The sequence below is a fragment of the Thamnophis sirtalis genome, unplaced genomic scaffold (genome assembly GCF_051295495.1).
Source record: "Thamnophis sirtalis isolate CommonGarterSnake01/CBP01778 unplaced genomic scaffold, rThaSir2_p1.2 scaffold_11, whole genome shotgun sequence".
Taxonomy (NCBI): Eukaryota; Metazoa; Chordata; class Lepidosauria; order Squamata; family Natricidae; genus Thamnophis; species Thamnophis sirtalis.
The window spans coordinates 21,938,494-21,965,155 of record NW_028261391.1 but is presented as its reverse complement, the minus strand read 5'-3'; the positions used below and the strand labels follow the sequence as shown (position 1 = coordinate 21,965,155).

Here is a 26,662-nt window from a genome sequence, read left to right as displayed (position 1 = left end):
ATTGGTTGATTGCTGTCAACGTTAGGACATTCCTTAGTGCTCGCTTTGGCAGCACATATACTAAAATTGAACGATACAGAGAAGATTAGCATGGCCTCTGCGCAAGGATGACACGCAAATTCGTGAAGCGTTCCATATTTTTTCCTCAGTTATTTTTACTAGGCATATGTACTGACTTTACAGTGGTAGAGACTAACTTGATTCTGCACCTAATAACGGCAGCAAGACTGCTGGTGGCACAATACTGGAAGAAGGAAGACTTGCCTACAACTCAAGAATGGACATTGAAAGTTACAAACTTAGCCGAGATGGCTAAAATATCGGCATATCTTAAAGATCACTCAAATGAGAGATATAAACAAGATTGGAAAAAATGGATTGACTATATACAAAATAAATACGGGACCAAGAAATTCCATGCTTAAGATCAGAAATGATTTAAATTGTTTAAAGTTAGTTCAGCAAGAAGAAGCTAAGGTCAATGTAGAATGTTATTAATTTCTTTATTTCTTTTTTTCTCAATAGATTTTAGACTGTGTTTGTTAGAAATCCATACCATGTACGGGTTCTGGGAAGTCGGGGGGGGGAGGAGGGGGGTTCGGGGGGAGGGGGGAGGGAGGGAGGGATATATATTAGGCTAGACAAGAAAAAAAACGTTAGGACATTCCTCCTTAGTTCGAGTCTGCTTTTCTCTCTGGTTAGTTTTCATCTATTTCTTGTCTTGCCTTTTGGTCCTTTGGAAAATAGTTTGATCCCCGTCTTATTTAGAGAAACAATCTATTTATTTTACTCTTAGAGTAATTGAATGGACATGGATGTGTGCAAAGCTCCTTTGAATGTATATTAATCTTAGCAAACAAACAATTTAACTTTTTTCCCCCATTTAGCATTCAGGGCTAAAGAAAAAAATACCAGAAAATATTCTGGTTGGCCTTGTTCATCACCATTCTCCACAGAGAGTCATTGGATGATTTTAGGCCAATCACTCCTACTCAGTTCAAGGCAGGGTGTTGGTGTGGGGAAAATAGCAGGATGGCACATTATGTATGGGGTCTTGAACTCCTTTATAAAAGTAGGGATATAAAACACATTAATAAATAAGGGCTGATTTGGGGATGGCAATATTACTTACCGGTAATTGACACCATAAAGCATCAATGAGAATAAATTCTAATTTGTTTCACTGGGATAACCTGTTTTTTGGTTTCTCTTAGAGGAACCTCTAAAATGGGAAAGTTGTCCTCAAACTCAGTGTTGTAAGCAGATTGTGTGTTTTTTTCCTATCTAATCTGTGCACGTGGGAGGTTGTCTGACATTTCAAGGCATCTCTCTGTTGGGTAAAGACACCTCAACAGTACACAGAAGTAGATCAATAGCCATTCATCCTGCAGTGGCCTCAAGCCTTTTTTCAAAAAGGATTTCCCTTTAGTTTGCATCATTTTAGAAACTAGTAATTAACCATCTCCCAACCGTTAAATCTGATTTTAGTGATTTGCGTGGTTGTTCTGCCGAAGGAAAAAGATCCCATCTTTTTTCCCCCCCCCGATTTTAACATTTCATTTTCGGTATATTAAAAAAAAAATCCAAATCAAAGCAATGTTTTGGTATTATGATGGCTGACTTTTAAAAAGTTCTTAGGATGTAAAAGTTACACCTTCATGTTTGACTTAAAGTCTACTCGTCAAGAAAAATGACTGCAGGAAAGATAGGATTAGACCTTTGTGGCAGTGCTTAACTTTGCCTCTTTTTTTCCCCTTTCCCTTTTCCTTTTTAATGAGGACTAGAATATCTCCACTGTGAACTGCCTTCATAGAGCACCAAAAGATCACACTTGCGTCACGCCAATCTTTTTCTTTGTGCCTATAATATAATTGGCTGATTGTGCTAGCAACGCGCGAGCTGCTCTCCCCCTTCCTTTCCCCTCAGAACAGCCTTGGCTACCTATTATTAAGCCTTGTTGCTGGTTCCCTGAGAGGAACTGCTGTGCTCTACTGCTTCTTGCTAGCAAAGGCAGTGCCATTGCGCAGGTTGAAACACCAGAAGCAGCATCCATTTTAATCTGCAGGAAGCCTCTCTCTCTCTCTCTGTAGAAAGCCGTCCTCTTCTTTAGACCCAGCAGGGTTTTCAGTTTGCAGCTTCGGTAAACTGCAGTCTCGGCTCTTCAATCTGCTTTTCTGGATGATGCACTGAGATGGTACACCAGGAAAACTGTTCTTATCAGGTAAGGAAAAGGATCTCTTTTTTCCCCTAATCTTCCATCGGAAGAAATAGAGAAGAGGCCTCCCCTTTTTTTTTTTCCAATGCAGCAAGTTGCTTCTTTTCAGCTTCTGCAAAACTGGGTAGCTTTTTTTTAAAGCTTGTATTTTTTTCTCTTCTCAGTGCAGCTGCTAGAGGGTATGATGAGCAGGGAAGAAAATAATCCATATATTTCTTTAAGGTAGTCGGTTGTTAAGTATCTGTTGCTAAATCTGTATCTATGTGCCTGCTTAGAGCGAAGGAAAACAACTCTGGACAAAATAATAATTAGTTCTGCTTCCTAATTGCATTTCATTACGATTGAAAAACTGATAGTTTTCAGTTTATTCCGTATAAGAGAGGCTGTTACTGGTTGCGTTGAGGATATTTTGAGAAAATGGTTAACTGGCGAAAAATGAATATTGTTAAAGTATATCTATTATAGGAGTTATGAATTCCAGCTCTCCTTAGCTTGTCAGTAGCATCAGCATATGTGTGTTTTAAACTAGCAAGAAATATGCCGATAAGCTGCATCAAACATTTATTGTCATTTATCTTTAAAATCAAGATGCTGTGTTTTGATTATAGTGCTTACATTTACTTCTTAGTTACTACTGACCTCAGGAGAAAGAAGTCGCTTTTCTTTTCTAAAGAATATTACCACTGGTTTTCCTGTGAGCATTATAGCACTTCGAAAATAAAACATAAAATGTAGATAGCATGCAGTTTTGACAAATAATATTCTACCATTTTATATCTTTTTGTACAGGGACCTTTCAAGACTCCAATAGGAGTTATTGAGCTGTATTGTGTTTAGACACTGTGTAATTGAAAGGTGGTATCAAGAATCAGTGGTGTGAGAAATCTTATCATCGAAGCAATATAAAACACTAAACCAACTCCAATGTGTTCTCATTTCTAATCAGCATTTTCCTATGTTTTCTTTGCAATGGAATATTTCAATGGGTTTTTAGTAGACATATTAGTTTATATAGTGCTACTCTCTCTTCTTTAAAATGCATTTTATGTTTTCAGTTTATTTAGACAAATGGGCAACTATAGAAGAAAAGTTGATATAGGACAAACCTGACATTATACTTTATTTTAAAGGATTCGTCCCCGTATATAATAATTTAGATGAAAATCCAAGAAGGTAATGCTATCTAAGGACAGCGTAGGGATAAACAACAACTGGCTTTTTAATTTTTAATAAATGCCCCACCTGTGTCACAAAGAATTCTTATAGAGCCATACTTTGAATTCTGGTTGGTGTTAAAGGTCATCTTTTATCTCTTTTGAAAAAGAACTCAGTTCTTTAGCAAGTTTGATTAGCAGAAAGTACTCTGAGCAGCATCAGAGATACTCGAGTGAGCAGATTTTTCTATAGTTTGGTATTTAAACTCTGGGTGCCTGGCATGATGAATTTTGTATGGATTACAAATTGCAGGTTGACAGATAAAATCTTTGTAATAAACAAATTACTTTAAAAACAAAGAGAGGGTGCCACACCATTGTTAAGCAAAGGGAAAAAACAGAAAATATATGTTAATTTGTATTTTAACCCAACCGGGATACAGAATCTAGACTCTAGAGTCCAGTCAAAAAATAACATGATGAGATTCCCACAATGCAAGCAGTAAAAAGCTGCTGCTTTCATGGAGGGAAGGAAAATCTTAAAATCACTGTCATCTGTGGGTAGATAATAAATGCCTTGTTTGCATCATCTTTCTCATTGCATTGAGTCACCTACCTATTAAAATATGATGTGCCATCCTTTTTAAAGACAAGGTAATCAAACATTAAAATCTTCATTTATTTTTGATGTAGAACCAAAAATCACTAAGAACATTTCCACACTTTGATTTCCCTCCTTTTATCATCATAATCCATGAATTGTGGCTTAATAGCCACAAGTGAAGAATCTAATGTTATCACCTATTTTCTTCAGTTTTGCCCTTTTCTGAGTGCCAAATCGACAAAAAAAAAACTAGAAATGAGGGAATTCTGTATGAGGTTCACAGCTGAGATGACTTTTTATGCTGTTTAAACAAGCCAGGTTTAGTAAACCAGCTTTGAATCTGAATCTTGCTATTGGCTTGTAAAGCATTAGCCTAGGTTATTTTTTTCATTGAAAATTCTCCCTCTTCAGACAGAGAGGGGGGAAAAAAAGTCTACAAATGAATTGCTTACGCAAATTCTGATTTATAAGCAAGGATTCGTGGCTTTCTTTGGGATTTTTTTTTAAAGAATAGGAAATTAAAGACAGAAAAACAAAGCCATCTCCACTTTGTTTACAAGATTGTTCTCGTTGCACAGAAGCCCCCTCAGCATTCTTGGAATGAAAAAGAATAAAATAAAAAATGGTAGATGGCTGCAACCCAGTGTTTTTCTTTGATGTCTGCTTTTCCAGGGGAAAAAAAGATAAGGGAAGCACAGGGCTACAATGGATATTGGAGAGCAGAACTTAGTCATTTTACTTCTGGTACATGTCTTACGTCAGTCTGATTACCATGGCACTCATTTTGCAAACAACCACCTCCACCCCAGGGAAGCCATTTTGTATGAGCATCTATGAAATACTTGCAATGTTCAAAATGCCTTCACAGACCCCATATAGCTTCTCTAACCAGAGATTCATACAACCATGAAAAGAGGAAATACTAGTACTAGGCTAAACCAACAGGAAAGCAATGCTTCAAACATACCTAGTACGTGTAGTAGAATAGATTTGAGTTATTCTTTTGAACATTAGAACCAGTCGTGTAGGTACCGTAGCTCCAAGATGTATTTGCTGGAAATGAACACTTCAACGTCAACTGTTGAATTTTTGTTTCAGTTTGTCTGCTTTTGGCAAGCAGAGAGAAGAGATCAATATCAGTGCATAAATAAATAAAAAGGAGGAGAAAGGACCATTAGATATGTTCACCACTTTGAGTTATTTATAAAAACGAATGAAAGCAAGATAAAAAAAAATCTTTAAAATGGATAAATAAAATGAAGATATTTATGTCCTTTCATATTTAAAATGTAATATTTTTTTGTTTAGAACTGTTGCTTTTGCACTCCTTGAATTTTGAATATGTGTTTTATCAGAACTAGATATTTAGAGGCTCTGTGTACTGATACATCACTTCTAGTACAAATTTATCTATCAATAAAGAATCTAGATTTCCGGACCAGTTTGCAAGTCAGTTTGCAAAATCACTATACTATTAGTGATATTATTATGGTCTATGAGTGATGCCTAATGAATTATGACAATTACATTCTAACAAATCTAGAAGGAAACAAATTGAACAAGCCTGGACACATATGAGCAAATTAGGTGAGTTCATTCTTTACATTAACCCAGAGATAGGCAACAAGTACATTGCAAGTCATCTCTGACCTCTATCCAGTTTCAACAGGAAACAGCCAAACACTGGAAGATAAGACCTACATAACCTATACATCTTCATAGTATGTATATGGGTGTATGTATATATATGGCGCTTTGTGTGTGTGTGTTCCAGCATAACTCTGGATTGTCTCGAGCAATTTCAACCAAACTTGGTACACAGATGACTTACTCTCTGGAAACAAATACTATGGGGATAAGATACCCCTAACACCACTCAGGGTGTGTGTTCTGTTACAATACAGCCTGTTGTGCCTTAAAATGGCTTCTACTGTATTATCGTAAATGGCTTCTACTGTACAGTGCAGTGGAGTTGCCATGCTAATGGCTTCTCAGTACTCTACAAGGGGGCTCCGTCTGGTAAGGGGGAAAATCCAACATTAGAAATTACATTTGGTCCTGACATTTTCCCCTATAAATAAATACCTGGGCAACTCCGGGTTATTAACACTGGTTGTTTATAAACAAACATTCCCTTCCTAAACTGTACAAGGGGAGGGGTGAGTGAAAGTTGTTGTCGTATGCATTATGATTCTGCTCCCAACTATGAAAGTACTCCAAAAGATTTCTAATACCCACTCTACTATTTTAATCCTGATCTCCTGTAAACTAGAAAGCCTAGATTGAATTTATGCACATCCACACCAAACTGCATGACAGCTTGCCCAATGTGTAAACCTGGGTCCAAAGTTTCAAAATTGTAGGCGCTAGAAAAGAAATGGGTTAAATTGAGCCACTAGTTTTAGATGACCCTAAAATCAACATTCAATTCTAGACTGCATCAACAAAAATATAACTCTCGTTTCAGTCTATTTGGTTAAATCTCATCTCAGATGGGTTCCCAATCTGAATTCACACGTTAAGAAGGATTCAGAGAAATTGGATTAGATTCAAAGAAGCCCAGTGATGATAATGATCAAGGTATCAAAAATGAAATTTTCTAAGAAATTGCTATTGCACTGAATATTTTCTTAGAATGGTGCTTTCTAACAATTGCTAGCATGAATTTTTACCATTCTTATCTCCTCTGACATTTTCATGGCTGTTCTCCAATCTGTTACATTGTCACAATAGATTCAGAATCCATTAGTGTATGACTGATGATATGTAGGAATGCCCCAGTGTTACACTGAAGATAATTTTGAAATTTATCAGTTTGGGTTTTCACACACATAAACATTCACAGGATTATTCTCAAATATAGATATCTTGGTATTTTAAACCGAGTCCTGATCATTTATGGCCTTGTTGCCAATGTAGTATTTTGTTTTCATTCATTTTAAATTCCGGGTGTTTAAATATTTTTAATATTATGTCAAGGAAGGAAGGAAGGAAGGAAGGAAGGAAGGAAGGAAGGAAGGAAGGAAGGAAGGAAGGAAGGAATTAATTTAATTCTCTCCATTGTCAAAGTAGGCTATATATTCCTAGTCTTCATTCTCGTAAATTAACCAAATTTATTGAGAAAACTTTGGTGAGAGACTTTGTTCAAAGATGTTTGGAAGTAATAAGCTTTGAGCACCAATGAGGCTTTGAAGCAAAATATATTATCTACATACTTGAAGGATTCCCCTGATATTTTAGCAGGAAATGCTTCATTGAAGCCACTTACAAATGTTTCCCTAATGTAAACCAAACAGATCAAAAATGAGCAGGATACATGAAGGCTGTTTTTTTAATATGAACAAACCATGCACCAATTCTCACTATTGAAATGGGTTTACAAGGATTGAATAAAAATTAATAAAGCCAATAGAAAGCACTAGCTACCCTGTTTCCCTGAAAATAAGACCTCCTCGGATTATAAACCCAATCGGGCTTTTGAGCAGATGCGTTAAAATAAGCCCTCCCCAAAAATATTGCAACACAGCAGCAGCCATAAGGTAACCACTCTCGCTGCCTTCTGCACCTCAAAAATAATAAGACCTCCCCGAAAATAAGGCCAAGCACTTATTTTGGGGGTCAAAAGAAAATAAGACCCTGTCTTATTTTTGAGGAGACGCAGTATTACATGTTCTTTAACACCTGTTTTTTTTCTGTTTTGCTAGTGGGAACTTTCTGTAAGAAAATATGTTGTTACTTTATTTATTTATTTTTTGTTTGTTTATAAAATGTATTGGCTGCCCATCTTACCTCATGGTAACTCTGGAAAGCTTACAGTCTTAAGTCTGCTTTAAGAAACATGCCATGATTGATCTTTTTTTTTTATTGTGCTGAAGTCACTTCCGCTAGCAGTTCATTGATAAATGCAAGTTGCTTATAGAAAGGAGCATGTTGATAGGAGTACTCTACATCACTGGGTAAAAATGTAAAAGATGATAAACAGGAAGCTCTGATTAGTGTGATCAAGAAAGACTTGGGACAATCTGTGACAATAAGAAACATGATTTACATCACAAAATTTAATGAATCTAGGAAGGACAATAAATGAAACACTTAAAAAGAAACTTCTATCCAGCTTGGCATTTCACAGTAAAATGTGGGTCACATTATTGATATTTTTCAATATCAGAAGGTTTCTTTGCATTTAAACAGCAGATATGAAAAAATTTAAAAGCTGAAGTTTTTGTTATACTCCAAAAATAAAGGAATTGCTTCCAAATGTGCCATGTCCTCATTATATACCCAATTTCCAAAATGAATTGAGTAGGTCATAGCAGTCTAGAAAGCTATTGGGTTGGATCAGAATGTTATTGAGGATATAATTTGGAATGAAAGTGTTTTGTGAGATGGAAGATTGGACATCTTAAAGTACCCTGGAAAAGGGTAAAATTCACTGGAAAATATTTCTAAAGAATTGTCTTTATTTTTAAATTTTGCTATCTATGTCAACGCTGTCAAACTCCAGCCCATGGGCTGGGTCTATCACTCACTAGCCACACCCCTGATCTACAGTATGTTGTTTGTAGGCATAGAAGTTCATTTGTGATGCAAGGATATCCAATTATCACACATTGTTCTCACAGAAAAATACACATTTTTCTCCTATTGTTACATTGCTTAAATGCAAAAAAGTTTATGATATTTTTTTTAAGTTGTCAGCAGTACCTTGGGAAGATTTCTTCATACAGTATTTTAACATTCTTAGCAAATAAAATTTTTAAATCTCCACCTTCGTAAATGAATAGATTTATTTCACAAAATGAGAAGATTTGTCTTTTGTTTGCCTGGTAATTGAACAGGAAAAGGGAAGAATTAATTTTAGTAACACTAGGAAATGACTGAGTCAGCTGTGAAGATGGGAACCATAAAAAAGTAAAGCATATTAACATAATTCCTATGTGCAGAAAAGTAATTACACAGAAGCCTATAAGAAAAATAATTGAATTTAGCTTGCCCGGCATACTAATGCATGTCTTCTTCTTTTAAACTTTTGAATAGTACATACTAGAGGTTTTAAGTCTTTTAGAATTGATGTAAATGTATTGTAGGATTAAATATTTTTTGTGTATTTAATAGATTAAAAGGGAAATATTAACAGTAGTTTTACTGATATTCTTGTACATAGAATTCATAGCACAATTAATTTTATTTTACTAAGTGGGTCATCCACATTATTTAACAGTTTTACCCATTGCAATGGAAGGTCTGAATTAGTTTTACTATTTTTAGTAAAACTAAAAATAGTTTTACCCATTGCAATGGAAGGTCTAAATATATATATAAGTAGATATCTAAAGCAATATTTGCATATTTGAAATCTCAACTGCATTGGAACTTAGAAAATACTAAAATCATATCCTCTTTTTTTCTTTATTTTTTTCCATTATTATTCTGTATATTTTCTCTTGTGACTTATTAGGTCTAGCAGATTAAATACCAGGAACATTATATTCAAATTTTCTGAAAATCATGACTAACCATTTACAGGCATATGCCTTGGTAATTATTTGACTTGATCATTTCATCCGTTCCTCTAAGTCAGTGATCCCCAACCCCCGGTCCGCGGACCGGTGCCGGGCCGTGGAGTACTTGGCACTGGACCGCGCAGCGGCCGGGGGCCATGATCGCTGCAGCGGCTGGGGGCCATAGTTTCTTTCTGTATGCAATTTAGGGCTAACTGGCACAAGGGGTGTTACTGGACCGCTGGTGGCACTCTGACGTCACCAGCGGCCCACCGCCCCCCTGTGTCCAGCGCCGCCCTTCTCATTCCTTTTCAGCGCTTCAGCGCTGGCCGATTCCTGAAAAAAACCTAAGAGCGCCTGCGCAGCTACGTAGGGCTAGCGTAGACAGCGCTAGTAGCGTAGCCTTGCACTTTATATTTATGTAATTGTATTTTATTTTGTAAGGCATGTTTAAATACAATAAAATAAAAGTTGTTTAATCAAAACAATCTGATATATAAACAATCAATGTGTCGACGCGAACAACGCCCCCCCACCCCTGCGCGCGCTCAGCGGGCCACGGTAAAATTATCAAAGGCTGACTGGTCCGCGGCGATAAAAAGGTTGGGGACCACTGCTCTAAGTGTAACAGAAGGACGAGCCAGGGAGGTTTTGAACAAATGGATCATAGCATTTTGTTGATCCTAATTTTCTGTCACTAATCTTAACTATGTTTTCTTTGGAAAAGGTAGATTTTAAACCACGGGCAATAGAAATAGCTTCTTAAAGAAACAAGTTTGAGTTGACTTCAAGCAAAACATCAGTCTACAGACAATCCAAAATGGATGGAAACTTTTCTGAATTTCAATTCAGTCATGCCAGAAACTAAGTTGGCCTTGAGCTAAATCCAGTAATATATTAAATGCAGCTTACTGTATATCCAATTGCAATCATAATTATTCAATGACAGTAAAAGCCTTCATAGAACAAGGAGGATGTCTAAATATCCATCATTGAAACTACATTTGCCAACTGATACCATAGATGTGTTTGGACTATAATTTCCAACTAGAAGTTCTGCCAACATAGCTGAACAATAATAACTTGGAAAAGAACTAATGTCTATTTGTGTAAACTGTCTAAGGAAACATCTCATAGCAAATGGTGAAGAATAATGTTCTTTAGAATAATGTTATTCAGAAGTAGCTGAACTTTCACTGCTGATTATAGGTTCTGGATATGGTGGCTTTGCAGTATCTGGAATCCCATTTCCAACCCTGGTTTGAAGCAAAATACTCTTATAGTATCTCATGTGTAAGCTGTGATAAGTCTCCCTACTCTTCCAATAAAAGATAACAGCATGAAAGGGCCTTCCTCAATTAAATAGTTGTCAAGGTTGTTGAGACATCTCTCTCAAACATTAAGTGACAAAAGTGTACCGATAATTTGAATCATAAATGGCACTTGTTTATTGTTAGGTGTAGATAACTTTTTAAATAATATCCTATTACTTATTGTAACAGAAAAGCATTGAAAATTCTTGTGCTTTTTGGCAGTTGCCTCAATCAAAAAGTAATTCTTTTGTAGTAATTGATTTTGACTGATTTATTGGGATGAAAGAGATAGGGTTACAAGAATTTGAGAAAATGGGTGATTTCCCAGTTAGAACAGTGACCCTTTTTTAACCTTCTTTCTAACAATTTCCTGTGATCCATCAACAAAGCAGGTATTTTCACTAATAATGGAAAAGCTTGCAGCTGTTAATATGACCATCTCCTGAAATTTTATCAGCATGAGAAGTCACAGTTATAATTGTGCCCCTCAATTTGCAGTGAATTTGATAGTTCAGTGTTGTTGGCAATTGTTTTAGCACCCCTTTTTTTAAAAAGGGGGGGCTGCTAATAGGTCCCATGTGGCCTCTAGGTCAAGGGCTGCCCAAGTCTATAAAATGATTTTTTAAAAGCTAACAACTAAATTTGTCTCAAGGTGACTTGACCCACATCACTTTACCCAGATTCTTCATGCTGGTGTAATGTAATTCGCTCACATTTTGAGAATGATACTTAATTTGAAACAGAGTTTCTCTCACAGGCAGTTCTGCTTTGGTTATCTTCTGTTTTGGAATCTTAAGGGTATTTTAAAGTTAAGTTTGCACAAGATCAAAAGGGAAATAAAGAGCTACTATTATGAAATTAACTAACAGCAGTACATCAAAGTGGGATGCCTCAAAGTTTTGTGGGGAAGCCAAACCAACTCCAGATGTCCACTTGGAGAGGCTGTGTAGAATGTCAAAACATATCCAAAATGTTTGCTCAAGCAGACTAAAGAAAATCCCAAGCACTGCAGGAACTGGCACCTGTTCATTCCAGAGGACTTTTGTCTCTGTGAATTGATTGTTCTTTGCGATCAAACATTAATGTTTCCAGGGTGCAGCTGAATTTCAGAAATCTCTCTTTCACTACTACTTTAGGGGAAAAAATATTTTGAACAACTCCCTGAACCAAGGACTTTTACCCTAGAACAGTGGTCTCCAACCTTGGCAATTTTAAGACTTGTGGACTTGTTGCCAAGGTTGGAAACTCCTACTCTAGATCTAGAGGGGAGATTGTCTAAGAAATATAGGCATTGCAGCATCCCCATGGTCACATGATCCAAATTCAGATTCTTGGCAACTGACTCATATTTATGTCGCTTGCAGTGCCCTGAGGTCATGTGATCACCTTTTCTAATCTTCTGATATGTAAAGTCGATAGGGAAGCCAGATTCACTTAACAACTGTGTTGCTAGCTAAACAACTGCAGTGATTCACTTAACAACTGTGGCAAGAAAGGTCTGAAAATGGGGCAAAAAAAATCACATAGCAACAGAAATGATGAGCTCAGTTGTGGTTGTAAGTCGAGGAGTACCTTCTGCAGTAGAAAATTTTCTGTTAGTTGGAGAGGCAAATTTGATGGCTTTCTGTCATGATGGTCTCTTGTGACGAGCCGATAGACAGAGAATGGAAGCAGTCTGCTTCCTCCCATATTTGGGCATACCAGGGGTTGTGACACTAAATACATACCTACTTCCCTGGCTCAACTGATAAAGGAGGAGAACCTTGTGGCTTAGTGGTTAACACAACTGCTTAATATGTAATACAGCACAGGTTCAAATCCCAGTAAGGGTATAGCTAGCTGATGAGAGCTAAATAGCTTGAAATAGATCTATACTAGTCTCCCTTTATCTATTTATTTATCAGCACAAATGCAACACAAATGTAACAAAGGCAACAGTAAAAAATAGAATAGATAGTTCTTTTATGCTAGTAATTTTCTAAGATTATCATCAGTCATAGCTACCCATCAAAAGTGGGCTTTCAAAACAGGGGAAAAGGAAAAGAATCAAAGGAGAACAAAGAAGCAGCTTCATTAGTGCAGAAAACTTGCCTTAGGCATGGAAGCTGACTTCAGACTGATTGCTCTCCCTCTGCCCACTCCACCTCACCACCTTGTTGTGGAAACATTGGAGGAGGGAGTATTACATACGTCACCTTGAGATCTAAAAAATAAAGGCAGGATCTAATAACTGGCCACTGTCTGAGGAGGTAAACAAGAATTTTTTCTAGATAAGAACATTTCAGGCAACTAAAAAAAACAAACAACTGGGAGATAAGCCTCAGCACTCCTGAACATAAAGCAACTACAATACTCTGCTTCTCAATGGCTGTCCTATGCTTCAGAACATGAAAAACAGCAGGCTGATTTTCCACAGTGGAGGGGACAGTTCCTTAAGCTGCTTCTGATACGTAGGTGTATTTTTAGGATAGGGACGGGGCAGTGTTTTTACACACTTAATATGGTTGAGTCACTAGTAGGGGTATGCCAAACCACTGAGTAGGACCACAGTTTTGTGTACCTCTGAAGTTAAACTCGTCTAAAATTATTTTTGCACTTACTACACTATTTATTTATTTTCTGTCTCAGAAATGGCAGTAAACAATACCACTAATTTTAATAAATGATAGTTTGGGGGGAGGAGGTTTAAGAACCGTCTGCAGGTCTAAATCTCTTTTATGATTTTTGCAATTCAGTTACAAATGCGTGCATCCTGTGGTTCTCTGGTTATGACTAAGCTCCCTGTATCTTTGATTTTTATACCTTTTTAAAATAGGAGGTTATGATTTGGGCTTTTGTTTCTCCCTCCCCTTCCTCCCTCTGCTCTGGTGTAGTCTGCTAGGCAGGCCTCCATCTATTTTTATCCTGAACTACCAGGGACTGGAGGAAGATTGCTGCTTTCCCTGTTCCAAGAGCAGAGAAGCTGGTTGCAGTTTAAAAGAAGCAGCTTTGCCTTTATTAGGCAAAAGGAAGGCTGCTTTGGAGTGGATTCTAACATCATAGTTCAGAGGTGTGCGTGATAGCAACAACTAAGACTGCTTTCAGCATCATTAACTGTGAGACCTTCTTTTGGAGAATGGAAGCTGTTCTTCCATTGAGGTGAAGAGAAATACATCAGGAAGTTCTTCTAATGAAGACGACATCTGAAATTCCTCGTCTCTTTTTTTGTTGTTGTTTTAAATATGCCACTGACCTAGGACAGTTTGAAGAGCAAGCTGTGAAAAAGAAGCTGTGGGTCCAGATATGGTGAAGGAGAATGTTATTTTCTTTTTAACTCTTTTGGTCTTCAAGCAGTAAGGAATGTATTTTGACAGTGATGGAATGGATGACGTTGTCACTGAAATATCTAGATTGGATATGGAGGAGAATTATAAAAAGGTAAGAGAGGGAAAGAGCTCTTTTGTCTTGGCACAATGGTTCCATTTTTGCAGAAAAGAAACAAATGAAAGCCTTGCGCCAAACGGCTGGGGCAAGCGAGCCATTTGTATAGCATCCTTGAAGCCTGCAAAACACAGATTATTTTTCCTCACAGTGTCTCTTTATTTTGCCACAGAATGCCTTTTATTGTCTGGTTAGAAGTTTACTGAGTTCAGAATCTTGGTTAAACTACATAATAGCTAGTTGCATCCAGCCTGGATTAAGATTAGCTGTTAAGGGTAGTTTGCTATAGATTTCAGTCTGCTAAAAAAAGAAAAATCCACAGTGCATTTGAAGATTGCTTTGATTGATGCATATTTAAGACTTGCAGAGGAAACTTATCTTCTTTCCTTTACTCTCCCTACTTTTAAGATAATATAATTTGTTGAAACTGAATGGGATTGAGTTTGCTAGAGTACAAGAGACTTCTATAAACTGATATACTGGCATGTCTTGGTGGAAAAAAGAAGATACCAGCTGTGATATAGAACTTTAAATATAGTAATTTTCTATGCTTGGTAATAACAGGCACACTTAAAAATAACTTTACTTACATGGCTGTGGTCTTCACTTCAAACTACAAATACAAGCTTATCCTCCTCGTGGTTAGAGAGCAAAAAGTTAGTTTTTGTTGTTGTTGTTCAGCAATTGTTTCTTGCATATCTGCTCCAAGTTTTTAAACATATTTACTGTGTGTGTGTCTGTGTGTATGTATATGTATCTATGTATGTATCTATGTATGTATCTTTGTATGTATATACTTACTTACTTACTTACTTACTTACTTACTTACTTACTTACTTACTATCTTTGTTGGCTTGAAAAGTTGATTTCCAGGGAATGCCTTTTGTTATTCTTGAAGTAACTTAAAAAATTGTATTTTAAAGAGTGTTTGGTTTTATGATGTTGTGCCATCAAGTTATTTTTTTTTACTCTTAGACACCACATAAATTTGACTGGTTTAATGGAAAACTAAATCAAAACGAACATACAAAATAACTTGATGAGTGACTTTTTAAGAAAGTTGATTCAACTTCAACTATGTATTATATCTTTATTAAGCCATATAAAATGGCACAAAAGTAGATGCAAGCTTTTGTGTATTCCAGAATTGTTTATAAAGTAAATAGATAACAAAAGATAAAACTGCAAGTAGCAAATGCAATCCAAATGTTTCAGGCAATAGAACTACAATTTAAAATCGGATTGAGCATATTGTCCATCCTTAGAAAGGGTATAGCTTCAGATGATGTACATAATTAGAATTCAGGAAGTCCTAACATATCCTATTACAGCACTGGCAACACCCTACAATCCAAGAAGACTGATAATTGGAATGATATGAAATTCTTGCCCAGGTGAATTACTCATTTCATGAACTATAAGACTTCCTCTGGACGTTCATTTATAATATTAGGATCACTTTTTCCCATATATAAACCAGCAGTGGTGTATTCTAATTGTGATACCAGAAAGGGTTGCTTTCTTTAAAAAAAAAATCTCCAAACTGATACAGTTGGAGTCTAGACTTTTGAAAGATTTCCAAGTTTGTTAAATGGATTCTATATTCCCTAAGGTCTTAAAAGGCACTCTAATTGTTTGCTTTGTTCATTTGTTTTTAAATAAAGAACATGTAAATGCTATTGAATTACAGATTATGTACGATATATTCCGTGCAATTTTCCTTGATCTAAATTCTGTGGACTGATAATATTACAGCCATATGCTGTAAATGCCAGACTGGTGTAGAGCATTTGGAGATGTGACTATGCAAACATTCACAAAATGCCAAAACCACTTGGGAGTGAGGGGAGAGATCCCAATAAGAATCAGGTTCGTATAAATGATGACATATTTCCATGCTCTGCATAAAAACTGTATATAACTCACTAGGAATATTTTCTATTAATACATAAGACTCATTTATTGGTAATGTATGGAATAAAGCATACTTTAAAAGCCTTGGTAAAATTATCTTCTCATCTATTATTGCTGCTTAGTGAACTATCAATAAATGAACCTACTAGCTTTTGTGGAGATCAGGCTTTCCTTAACAGCTCAGACAAAATGATAGCAATGAGTCAGCAGAATTTCTGAAACATGGCAAAAAGCAGCAATAAAACTTAGCCAGGAAATTTTGTTTGAAGTGTATCAAGAAACATTATTGGAAATAATAGCCATAAATGTTTGGAGTTTTCCTCATCTATTAGTCATGTTATTTTGACTTCATATTCTGTCAGATCTGTAAAAATTAGATTACCAAACCTACTCAGAGTTCAAAAAGTCAGAATAGATTGATAGAAAATGATATAATTAGAGGACAGACTAGATACACTGCTGGGATATGGGGAATTACTTCCTGATCTGAGGCAGGGTATGCCTAAAAGTATATATTTTTTGTAAATATGAAGCAGCTATTTTTTTTCTTGAAATATGATAAAATGATCAGTATTCCTGGCAGCTTCCAGGAAAACTGATAAAACTATTTCTTGGATGCGATGTCAGGAGTTCAGCCCTGATTCAGGAGGAAAGAACTAACACAAAAGTATCTTTTTTATTTTGATCATATTTTTAAGACACCCTAAGGATATTGAGGAAATTATAAAACATATTCTAATATTCCTGAAAGCACGAAACATGAGTCATGGATGGCGACGTTTACAATATATTTAATAAAATCAGCAAAACCTCTTATACATAGAAACTTTTTGGAAATTAGAAGCTACACATAAAAAATGCTGCATGTGAGCAGTGAAAGAGGAGAGAAGAAATGGAACAAGTGAAGATGCCTTACTAGTTGTTTCTGAGGGGCGTCTACAGGATGTTGCTTCCATCTCGTTTCCAATCTATATAAGAGGCAGCTTAGACACATCTTAGCTTCCAGATTTGGGGAAAATGTTTTCTTCCTCCTTCCAATAGAACTTCATGGCAAATCTAAATCCAATAGCAAGGAACTGTCAGTTGGACAAAGAACAGCTGTGGAGATTCTCAGTGATCCTGGACATGATTGTCCCAAAGGTGCTTTTTCAAGGGGCATCTGGTTTTTTTTTTCCTTGAAGATGTTTTGGTTCTCATCCAAGAAACGTCTTCAATTCTGAACTGTTCTATCCTACATTACAAGTATTTCAGAACCCATCATTCATATTCGTATTCCTTTGCGCATACATTTTGCCTTTTTTTAAAAAAAATGAGAGAAAGAATTAGAGGAGGTCTTATCAGCATTATTTATGCAAGAACCTTTGAATATTTTATCTTCTTTGTTTTCCAGGAGATCTACATTGATATTCTGGCACAAAAATAAATAGATTAAAAATTCAGGTTGAACTTTTAAAAAACATTCTGAAAGAGTCCCAGAGGAAACATCTAAACTGCCCCTAGCCTTCTTTACCACATTTCCAGACAATGATTTGTGGCTATTTTTCTTGCCAGTGGGTGATGCCAAATAGGAGGAGAAAGGATGGCAAAATCCACCAATCATTGAAACTGCCCTGAAAATAGAATCGGTAAGGAGAAAAACTCACATATAGGGGAAGCACATATTTTCTTGGTAACTTAAGAAAAGAAGGAAATCAGACTAAAGCATCTTAAATGTGGTTTAAACTATACTCTAAACCTTTTAAGAGCCATGGTGGCACAGGGGTTTTAATGCAGTATTGCAGTTTAATTCTGCTGACTGCCAGCAACTTGATTCTCACCATATTTATATTTATAAATATATTTTTATTATAGGGGAACATGCAAATATGTTAATAATATATAGACTTTGAAGATGGATGTCTTAAGGCTACATGAGTCTTCCACAGAGGCTTCCCTTACCCTCTTAGTTGATCTGATGTGACTGAGCAGTTATTATTTTTACAGATCTCGGATTGGAAGCTGTCCAAAATGAATGACTATGTAGGCATTAAATAATGAATGACTTTATAGATAGATTCAGACCTGACTCATAAACAATGGGGTTGCTATGGGCAAGCCCTTGGTCCAATTAAAATGTAATTCCATGCTCAGTTGACATTTTCCCTTCTTCCTTAGCTTCATGCCTTTCATAGCAAAGCATATTTTGCACTTCCACTAAATCAGTAATCTGTGGCTTGTGTTTGATATGCAATTTTAATTAAAGAGATGTTCGAACTTTATCTGGTTGGTTCTAGAATTTGAAATATAATGACAACCTATATTTTATAAATGAAAGAAAATAAATGGACCTGTAGCAGATTACGGTAAGACAGATAACACTGCTATTGTATCATGATAAAGATCCCAGCTGATAAAACTTGAGTTCTATTATATTGGCCATGGATCATGTTAAAACCCCTTTTAATTCCAGCCCCTACGTTTATAGGAAAGCCACTTTCACACATACAACTGTCCTTTCTTGGCTTCCATGTTAACCACAGTCTAATATTATGGAAAAGGTCTTAAGGATCCCATGTATGCAAATATCGAGTTTGTAAATAGAGTACGCTGGCCATAGATAGAGTGCATTGTTGACAGTTCTTCCTCTTTAGTTATTATATTGGCTTTATCTATGAGTCTAAAAACTTACACTATAATTATTTGGCATCTGGTTAGTCCATTATAGCAAAGGAACCATTGAGGCGTTTGAAGATTAAAATCCATTCTCAAACTTCTAGGAATTAAAATATCTACACTTTAAAAAGTAGATAAATGACCCATGAAACAACTTTACAATGTATAAATAATTACCAGCAGACTTGTAATTGTGATATAATGGGTGGCATTTAAGTTGTTTGAAGTCATTTGGCCTGGGTTACTGAACTGTGATCTTGCTGCCAAAATCCCTATTATAATTACCAAATATCTGATATGCACATATAACAGTTGCTTTATACTGTACAGTATTGGAAAAACATAGTGGATTCAGTACTAAAATTAACAATTGTTGAGCCATAAATACATATGCATTTCTTTTTAAAATTATATGTAAAATTATTTTCTAATAGCTCTTTCATCTTCTGCTTGTGGATATTTGTTACAACCAAATATCTTTTATGACTGGTCCTCACATTTAATTGCCTCCCATTTTATAAATATGTTAATGATCCTAATTTCTTCCGTCTTGTTAGATACCATTTTGAATGTGTGGTGGTTCTGTTTGCGTTTACTGTACATTGCTTTAATATTTAATTTGTCCCTTTATATTTTAAAAGCATTTATGCCACTTTTCATCATCAACAAATCCAAGAACAGTAATATATAAAATATATTACAGCAAGATAAAAAATACATTAAGCAGCTTTTAAACCAACCAATAACCATTTTAAAGGAACCAGTTTAATAAAAAGCAATTATTTTAATGGTTTTCTGAAATGTCAAGAAAATTTATATGTCCTTCTCTGTCATTTTTAAGAAGGCAGACAAATATTTTAAAGGAAACAAACATGCTAGTAATAATTTTAATAATAAATGTATAAGAAATTGATGTTATATTTAGATATATTTTTGCTAATGATCTTTGAATTGAATTGAATTGAATTGAATTGAATTGAATTTTATTATTTATATGCCGCCCTTCTCCGGGAGGACTCAGGGCGGCGAACAATTCAAAAGAGGGAAAAGGGAAACATAAAAACGAAATACAAATAATTAAAATAAGCAAGAGTCACACAACCATACAAGTCGAGAGGGGAGGGAACTCATCACCCCCAGGCCTGCCGGCAAAGCGAGGTTTTGACAGCTTTTCGGAAGGCCTGGAGAGAGGCGAGGGTCCGAATCCCTGCGGGGAGCTCATTCCAAAGGGCCGGAGCTGCCACAGAGAAGGCCCTCCCCCGGGTAGTAGCCAGATGGCATTGGCTAGTAGATGGAACCCGGAGGAGGCCAACCCTGTGAGATCTAATGGGTCTGTGGGAGGTAATTGGCAGCAGGCAGTCTCTCAAGTATCCAGATCCAATACCATGAAGGGCTTTATAAGTGAAGAGATTCTCAGTCATCCAGGTCATGGTTGTCCCCAAGGTGCTTTTTCAGGAGGCAACTTGGACTTTGTTTTTTTTTCTTTTGAAGATATTTTGCTTCTCATCCAAGAAGCTTCTTCAGCTCTGACAGGATAGTGGGGAATGGAAGGATTTATCATTCCTTGCAGACAGCTGGTAATCTGCATCCTTTTAGCGAGTCATTGAAGCACTTGGAGGTTTATCTGTGTCCTCAGGGTCACCTGAGTGGTGCTCCTGGTTCCTGTGGTCTACGGTTTTTCCTCTGGAAATCCATTCCTATTCTTACACCATTCAAAGGGTGTTCATTCCAAATTGTACAGCTAAAAGTCTAAAGTCTTGTACAGCTAAAATCCTTCCATTCCCCACTATCTTGTCAGAGCTAAAGAAGCTTCTTGGATGAGAAGTGAAACATCTTCAAAAGAAAAGAAAAACAAGAAAGTCCATTTGCCTCCTGAAAAAGCACTGTTGGGCCATTTTTGCTAATGTTGTACATTCTTATAGCATGAAAATCTTCCGGTCTTCATAAATTCAGTTTACTATAAAAAAAACAGATGGCAGAATATTGGATGGGAAAAAAACATCAAATGAAAGAGACCTCTGAGGTTTCTTTTACCTTTGTAGCAGCATGGTGAAGTGAAAATGAATACACCAGCTTATTACGTTCAGCAAATGTGCTTTTAAAACCATTGATTTTTTCCCTCATGTTGCACTTTGTTTGCCTCTACACCTTTTGAGACAGAAAAGCTACAGTATGTGCCAGATGTACGATGTTCTCTGCAGATATTTCTCAGAAGTGACGAGGAATAGATTTCAGTTAATCATGTACTTTACTGTAGCAACATGACTAATGAGTGTTGCTAAGGGTTTGCTGCTCAGAATTGCCAAGCAAAATAGATCTTGCTGTAATTGCCTGAGATATGATGCAGAGGTGGGGTGTGGTAATAAACAAGTTTAAGAATCTAAATGTTGATGAAAGAAGGGATTCAAACTCAGCTCCCTACCAGAGATCTTGCTCATCTGTGATACCTTTCATCTTTTCATTTGAGATGATAAACCACACATTATAGGACCGTTTTGGTCCATGTTTGTATTTTGGTCCTATCAGCAATAGGAGAGGTATGGTTTCCAGTTCATTCATCACCAGTTTGACAGGCGGAAGAGGAGGCTACTTTCAGTAGGGTTTGTCAGACACACACAGATAACTGACTCAGCAGGATTCATTCTTTATATATAATAACACATGAATAAATGTACAATACCAACGCAGATTCTTCCAACGTGGTAGCAGTTACAAATAAGCACAAGGCACAGGAGGGATTGGTTTCCAGTTTCAATTCAGAGAGCAGACTAGATTAGTTCTCTTGCACAGACTCAGAGCTACATAGATAACCCCGCCCAGGCTCCATGCCATCTGGCATGAGTCTCAGTCACCAAATAGTTCCCATTGGGTGACCCAGTTGCCATACAAATACCTTGGCTGACCTTGTTACCATGTCCTATTCCAGCCAGTCCCCCAATGGCTGACCTGTTACTATGTCCTATTACAGTTCATGAATATTCTGACAGGGTTTTTTTAATAAGTTTATTTCGCTTCTTAATTTCTTTATACTTTGTGGCTTGCAGGATTCTATAAAATAGAATCCTGTGTTTAGATACCACACTTTGACCATCGCTAAACTATTGTCAGAGGTTTGAAAGTGATGCCATTTGGGGCACTTTTAGTCACAATGGTCTAAAAGCTTGCCATTTTATTATTGATGTATGATTGCAGTCATTCTATTCTATCTTTGAGCTTTATCTCTAAGTATAAATCAAAGTTCCTGCACCTTTTCAGCTGTTTAGAATGCTGTGTGTTGACCAACAGCTTCCCTTTGCTTTCTGTTCAAAGATAATTTTTGTCTCTTTCTATTCAAATAATACTTAGGTTCATTTATTTTATAATGAAAATGTATCCCAAATATTAATTTGGCAAGGAGAATGTGAGTGATTTTGTGAGTCCTGCAGTCACAGCATTTCTCTAAAGCAGGGGTCTTCAAATTACGGCCCGCCGAAGCCATTAATCTGATCCGTGCATGACCACGAGACTGCCCCACCCACATCATCCCACCTGCCGGCCCCTACCCTTCGGCTGAGCACAGGACTTACTTTCGCTTACCTGGTCTAAAGGCTAAGTAGGAAAGTACATTGGGCTATACAGAGAACTAATATATTACTAATGTCACAAAAAGAGGAGGACAACGTATTCTCCAAAGCATCTGACAAGAAATGATGGATGGAAACTTGTCAACAAGAAATCCAATTTAAGCTAAGAAGAAATTTTCTGACAGTGAGAACAATTAATTAGTGGAATGGCTTGCCTTCAGAAGTTATGATTGTTCTAACATTGGAGGCGGTTTTAAAGAAGATATTGGACAGCCATTTATTTGGAATGGTATAGGTCTACTGTTTGGGCAAGAGTTCAGATTAGAAAACGTCCAGGGTCCCTTCCAACTCTGTTATTCTATACTCTGTATTCTTCTCTGGAATGGGATCCTGAACTTTTTTTTTTTGCTGTAAATTCCCCATTTGTACCTACAGTGGTCCTCCAAAATGCACTTAAAACACTTGCAAAAAACCAGCAGCAAAGAAGCAGTTTAAAACAAAAGAGATGGAGGGAGAAGGGCTCCCTCATTTTGCATATATGTATCTCAGGGTTGAACTGTTTAGTGCTTGGAGTTCTCTGAGCTTACAGACATTCATTACTCAACTAGAGAATGTCATCAGTGCTTTAAACTGGGTTTTTAAGATTTTTGTTAACTATAATTATAATGGTGGCGCAGAGCCGAGGTGGTGCAATGGGTAGAGTGCAGTACTGCAGGCCACTTCAGCTGACTGCTATCTGCAGTTCAGCGGTTCAAATCTCACCGGCTCAGGGTTGACTCAGCCTTCCATCCTTCCAAGGTGGGTAAAATGAGGACCCAGACTGTGACTCTATAAACCGCTTAGAAAGGGCTGAAAGCCCTATGAAGCGGTATATAAGTCTAACTGCTATTGCTATTGCTAATGGTATATTAATCAAACAAAAATTTAGGAGTAAAGTAATATATTTCATAATGTAGCTTTTCCTAAAATTATGCATAATTGTTCCCTGTATTAAGCTGTGCGTTTATGTCATGAAGAAATCATAGATGACACTAATGTAAATTGGGAAAGCTCTTAATACAGATTAGTATCTCATTGAGCATTATAAGACATATGTTGAGTTATTTTCTGGAGGTCCATAATAAAACCTTTTAAAATGTGTTTTTTCCATTTTTCCCCCCCAGTTAATTGTAATAGTAATTTTCAAAGCGGGTGAGGTTATTTCTGAGTATGTAAGCTTATCGTGACGGTGATGCTAGCATGTAGATTACATATGGTATAATCCATCCTAACCAAGATCATTTTATAAAGAGATGAGAACAGTGGTCGGTTGCCAATTTTTTTACTACTGGTTTGGGTGCTTTTCTACGCATACGCAGAAGCATCCAGGTGGATGGGCGGAGCCTCCCACTGTCACTACTACCAGTTTGCCTGATCCAGGCCAAACCAGAATAAACCCATCTCTGGATGAGGAGTACTTTTTTATATTAGATTGTTAATTAATATTCTGCCTATATGTTAAAATCAGTGGTGATTTTGTTGAATGCAGAAAAGGCTTTTGATACAGTGCAAGGGAAATTTTTGAAATAAGTCCTGCCTTGCATATAACAATCAGTGGAGTTGGACATGAATTGTTAATATACACCAATGGTATACAGGTAGTTCTTGACTTATGACCAATTGCTTATTGATACGATCAGCCCAGACACAAAAAGATGTTCAGTGAGTTACATAGAACAGATACAAGTACCATTACTATTACAAGTAATGATAAAACATTTTGGGACAACAAAAGAGAGTGAAATCTAAACATCGCCTTTTACTGCCTTCATTATTCTAAAATAAAATATTTACTTCAGGGATTTTTTTTTACTCTTTCCTAACTTTTTTCATTTTAAAAAAATGGTGGGGGGGCTGAAGAACCCCCAATGAATGAAAAATGAATATTTTCCACTTTTTTCTGTCCCTTCGCATTTCTAGCTGTAGAACACTTAGACATACTTTTACATTTAGTCAGCATTTGCTAAATACAGTGGGAATAAGCGTGTTTTGTGTCTGCAACAGCTCTGGTGTCTCTCATTTTAAATTATAAGTTATGACTTCTGATGGTTATAGAACTTTAAAAATGCGCAGGAGGAATGTGGTTTGTTATCAGTAGCTTGATTATCTATTTTTTCCCCTTAGGCGCAAAAAAATGAAAGAGAATCTATCAGGCAAAAACTGGCACTCGGAAGTTTCTTTGATGATGGCCCAGGAATTTATACAAGTTGTAGTAAAAGTGGCAAGCCAAGCCTTTCTTCTCGGTGAGTATTTGGCACATTTCCCGTTTTAACACATTTCAGCACGTAAGAGTTTAAAGCATGGTAGAGTCCATACCATAAAGCTTCAGCTTGTGCTTTGAGAAATCCATAATGTTGGCTTTGCGAAGCGATCCGTATCAGGTATTTGAGCTCCATTTTTTGAGCATTTCCACTTCTTTCATTTCTGGTGGTATTTGTGGAACTGTGCAAATGTCATCTATGTCTTCACTTTGATAAATGTGAAGGTTTTCCAGACATCGGGTCTGACTTTCTTTAATATGTGTTGGAAAATATATGCCTTTCTATTCTTTTCCAGAAGCCATTTTGAGGTTGAGAGACAAGATATAAATATTTTAAAAATAATGTCAGTAGCATATTTTATTAATCATGCAATATTTAAAGCTCTAAAAATATTCGGAACATTAAGTCCTGATATAAATTGAACTCCCAACGTAGGTCGCAAGGCTTTTGACATTGTATTATTATATATTTGCTTTGCTGTGTAATCAATGATATTTAGGTTGTGATATAATAATGCAGGACGTGAAGAATTTACAAGGATTGTCTACTGTGGTGGACTTAATTCAATCTAATCCCATAAATAGCAATCTGGAGCCTTGATACAATTCTTGGGTGTGTGTTTTTTTTCTGTTACCACAAAATGTTGCAAGAAATCTTCCCCAGACACTACTGTCGAAGAGCTGTGTTCCCATCATCTAAATCTAAGTAGGTTGCATCTGCTTGAGAAAGATTCAAAGGATCAGTCAGGACCAGATGGTAACTTGTATAGGCTCTTACTATTCCAGGAAAGCTAGAATGTTTCTAGAGTTAAAACTAGATTTCTCCAAGTTTCAGGGATTCCTCTAGAGCAGGAGTGTCAAACTCGATTTCATTCAGGGCAACATCAGGGTTATGTTTGACCTCGGGGGGAACTGGGGTGGGTGTGGCCAGGGTAGACATGGCCAGCACGATATCACTCTTGTCGAGAGCACCAGTTGTGGCCAAGTGCTAAGGTAGGACTTTCCTCAGACCCTTCCTCCCTCTCATTATAATCTTGTTTCCTTCTCTTTCTCCTTTCCTGTCCCTTTTTGCATGATCAAATGCGAAAGGGGAAACATTTATCCCTTCGTTTTGTTTAAGTTTGTTATGCTAGCTGTCTGCCAGTCAAAACGGTGGTCGGCGGTGAAGCTTTTGGCCTGGATGGCCTCCTGTAGCCTTCTGTCAGTGAAAATGGAGCTGGGGGACATGCGGGGGGGGGCATGCTCCATTTTCGCTGGTAGAGGCACACGGGCCGGTTCTTTGTTGTTTCCACGATGACCCTGTGGGCCAGATCTAAGCATCCCACAAGCGGGATCCAGCCCACGGACCTTGAGTTTGACACTCTAGAGCAAGAAACCAAAAAGTAATTCAATGATTATATTTTGTTTTATAATTTTCTGTTACTAAATGTTTACCCTTTATATTTGGCAGCTTCATATAATTAGCAAAAGCAGAAAGCATTTTAGATTGCAATGTTTTACATATAATTGTGCCACAATGTGCTTGTGTTATTTATTTATTTACTTGCTTTTCTTTTAAAATAGATTATTAAAAATAGCTTGGAAGACTATTTTATGACTTTTTTTCTGCTGTCTTTCTACTTTTTAGGCTATTGTTGATTTGTGTTTTTAATGGGTATTTTTTTAATAACGCAGAGGTTTCAAAGCATATGGAAAACAAATATTTTAATAAGTAAATTATAAACCATGTTAAATACTCAGGCACAATTATTTGGGAGGGACATGTCTCCTTGCCTCTGAAACAAGCTCAGGTAGCAAGATGTTGGACAATATAGACAAGAATCCCAGTTCTGCTTTATGCTATTACAAAAAAACACTTGTATGTCATGGTATGAAAGTGCCAGACAAGATATTCTGTAATTGGCAGTATAATGGAACAATTAATTGAAGTGTAAAAGTTAGAGCTGATGATGTCCCCAAGTAAGTTTTAAATGGGGACTAGAAAAATACATGGAGACTAGATCTGCAAATGCTATTTCTCCTGCTAG

General features: G+C 36.7%; 1 protein-coding gene and 1 non-coding gene across 4 annotated transcripts in view; both read left to right on the top strand.

Moving 5' to 3' along the window:
* The window catches only part of SCHIP1 (schwannomin interacting protein 1), a 101,312-nt gene that overhangs the window by 53,974 nt on the left and 20,676 nt on the right, over nt 1-26,662 (top strand). For 2 of the 3 annotated variants that reach the window (XM_087725312.1, XM_087725313.1), the window contains one exon: nt 24,500-24,618. In XM_087725312.1, coding sequence (XP_087581438.1) covers nt 24,500-24,618 — 119 coding nt within the window. Of the gene's footprint in view, nt 1-13,683; nt 14,205-24,499; nt 24,619-26,662 lie in introns of those variants that run through there. The other variant, XM_087725314.1, reaches the window with a different exon arrangement.
* On the top strand, nt 37-142 carry LOC148043555 (U6 spliceosomal RNA). Its single transcript, XR_015698139.1, has one exon. It is a non-coding gene; the product is annotated as a U6 spliceosomal RNA (small nuclear RNA).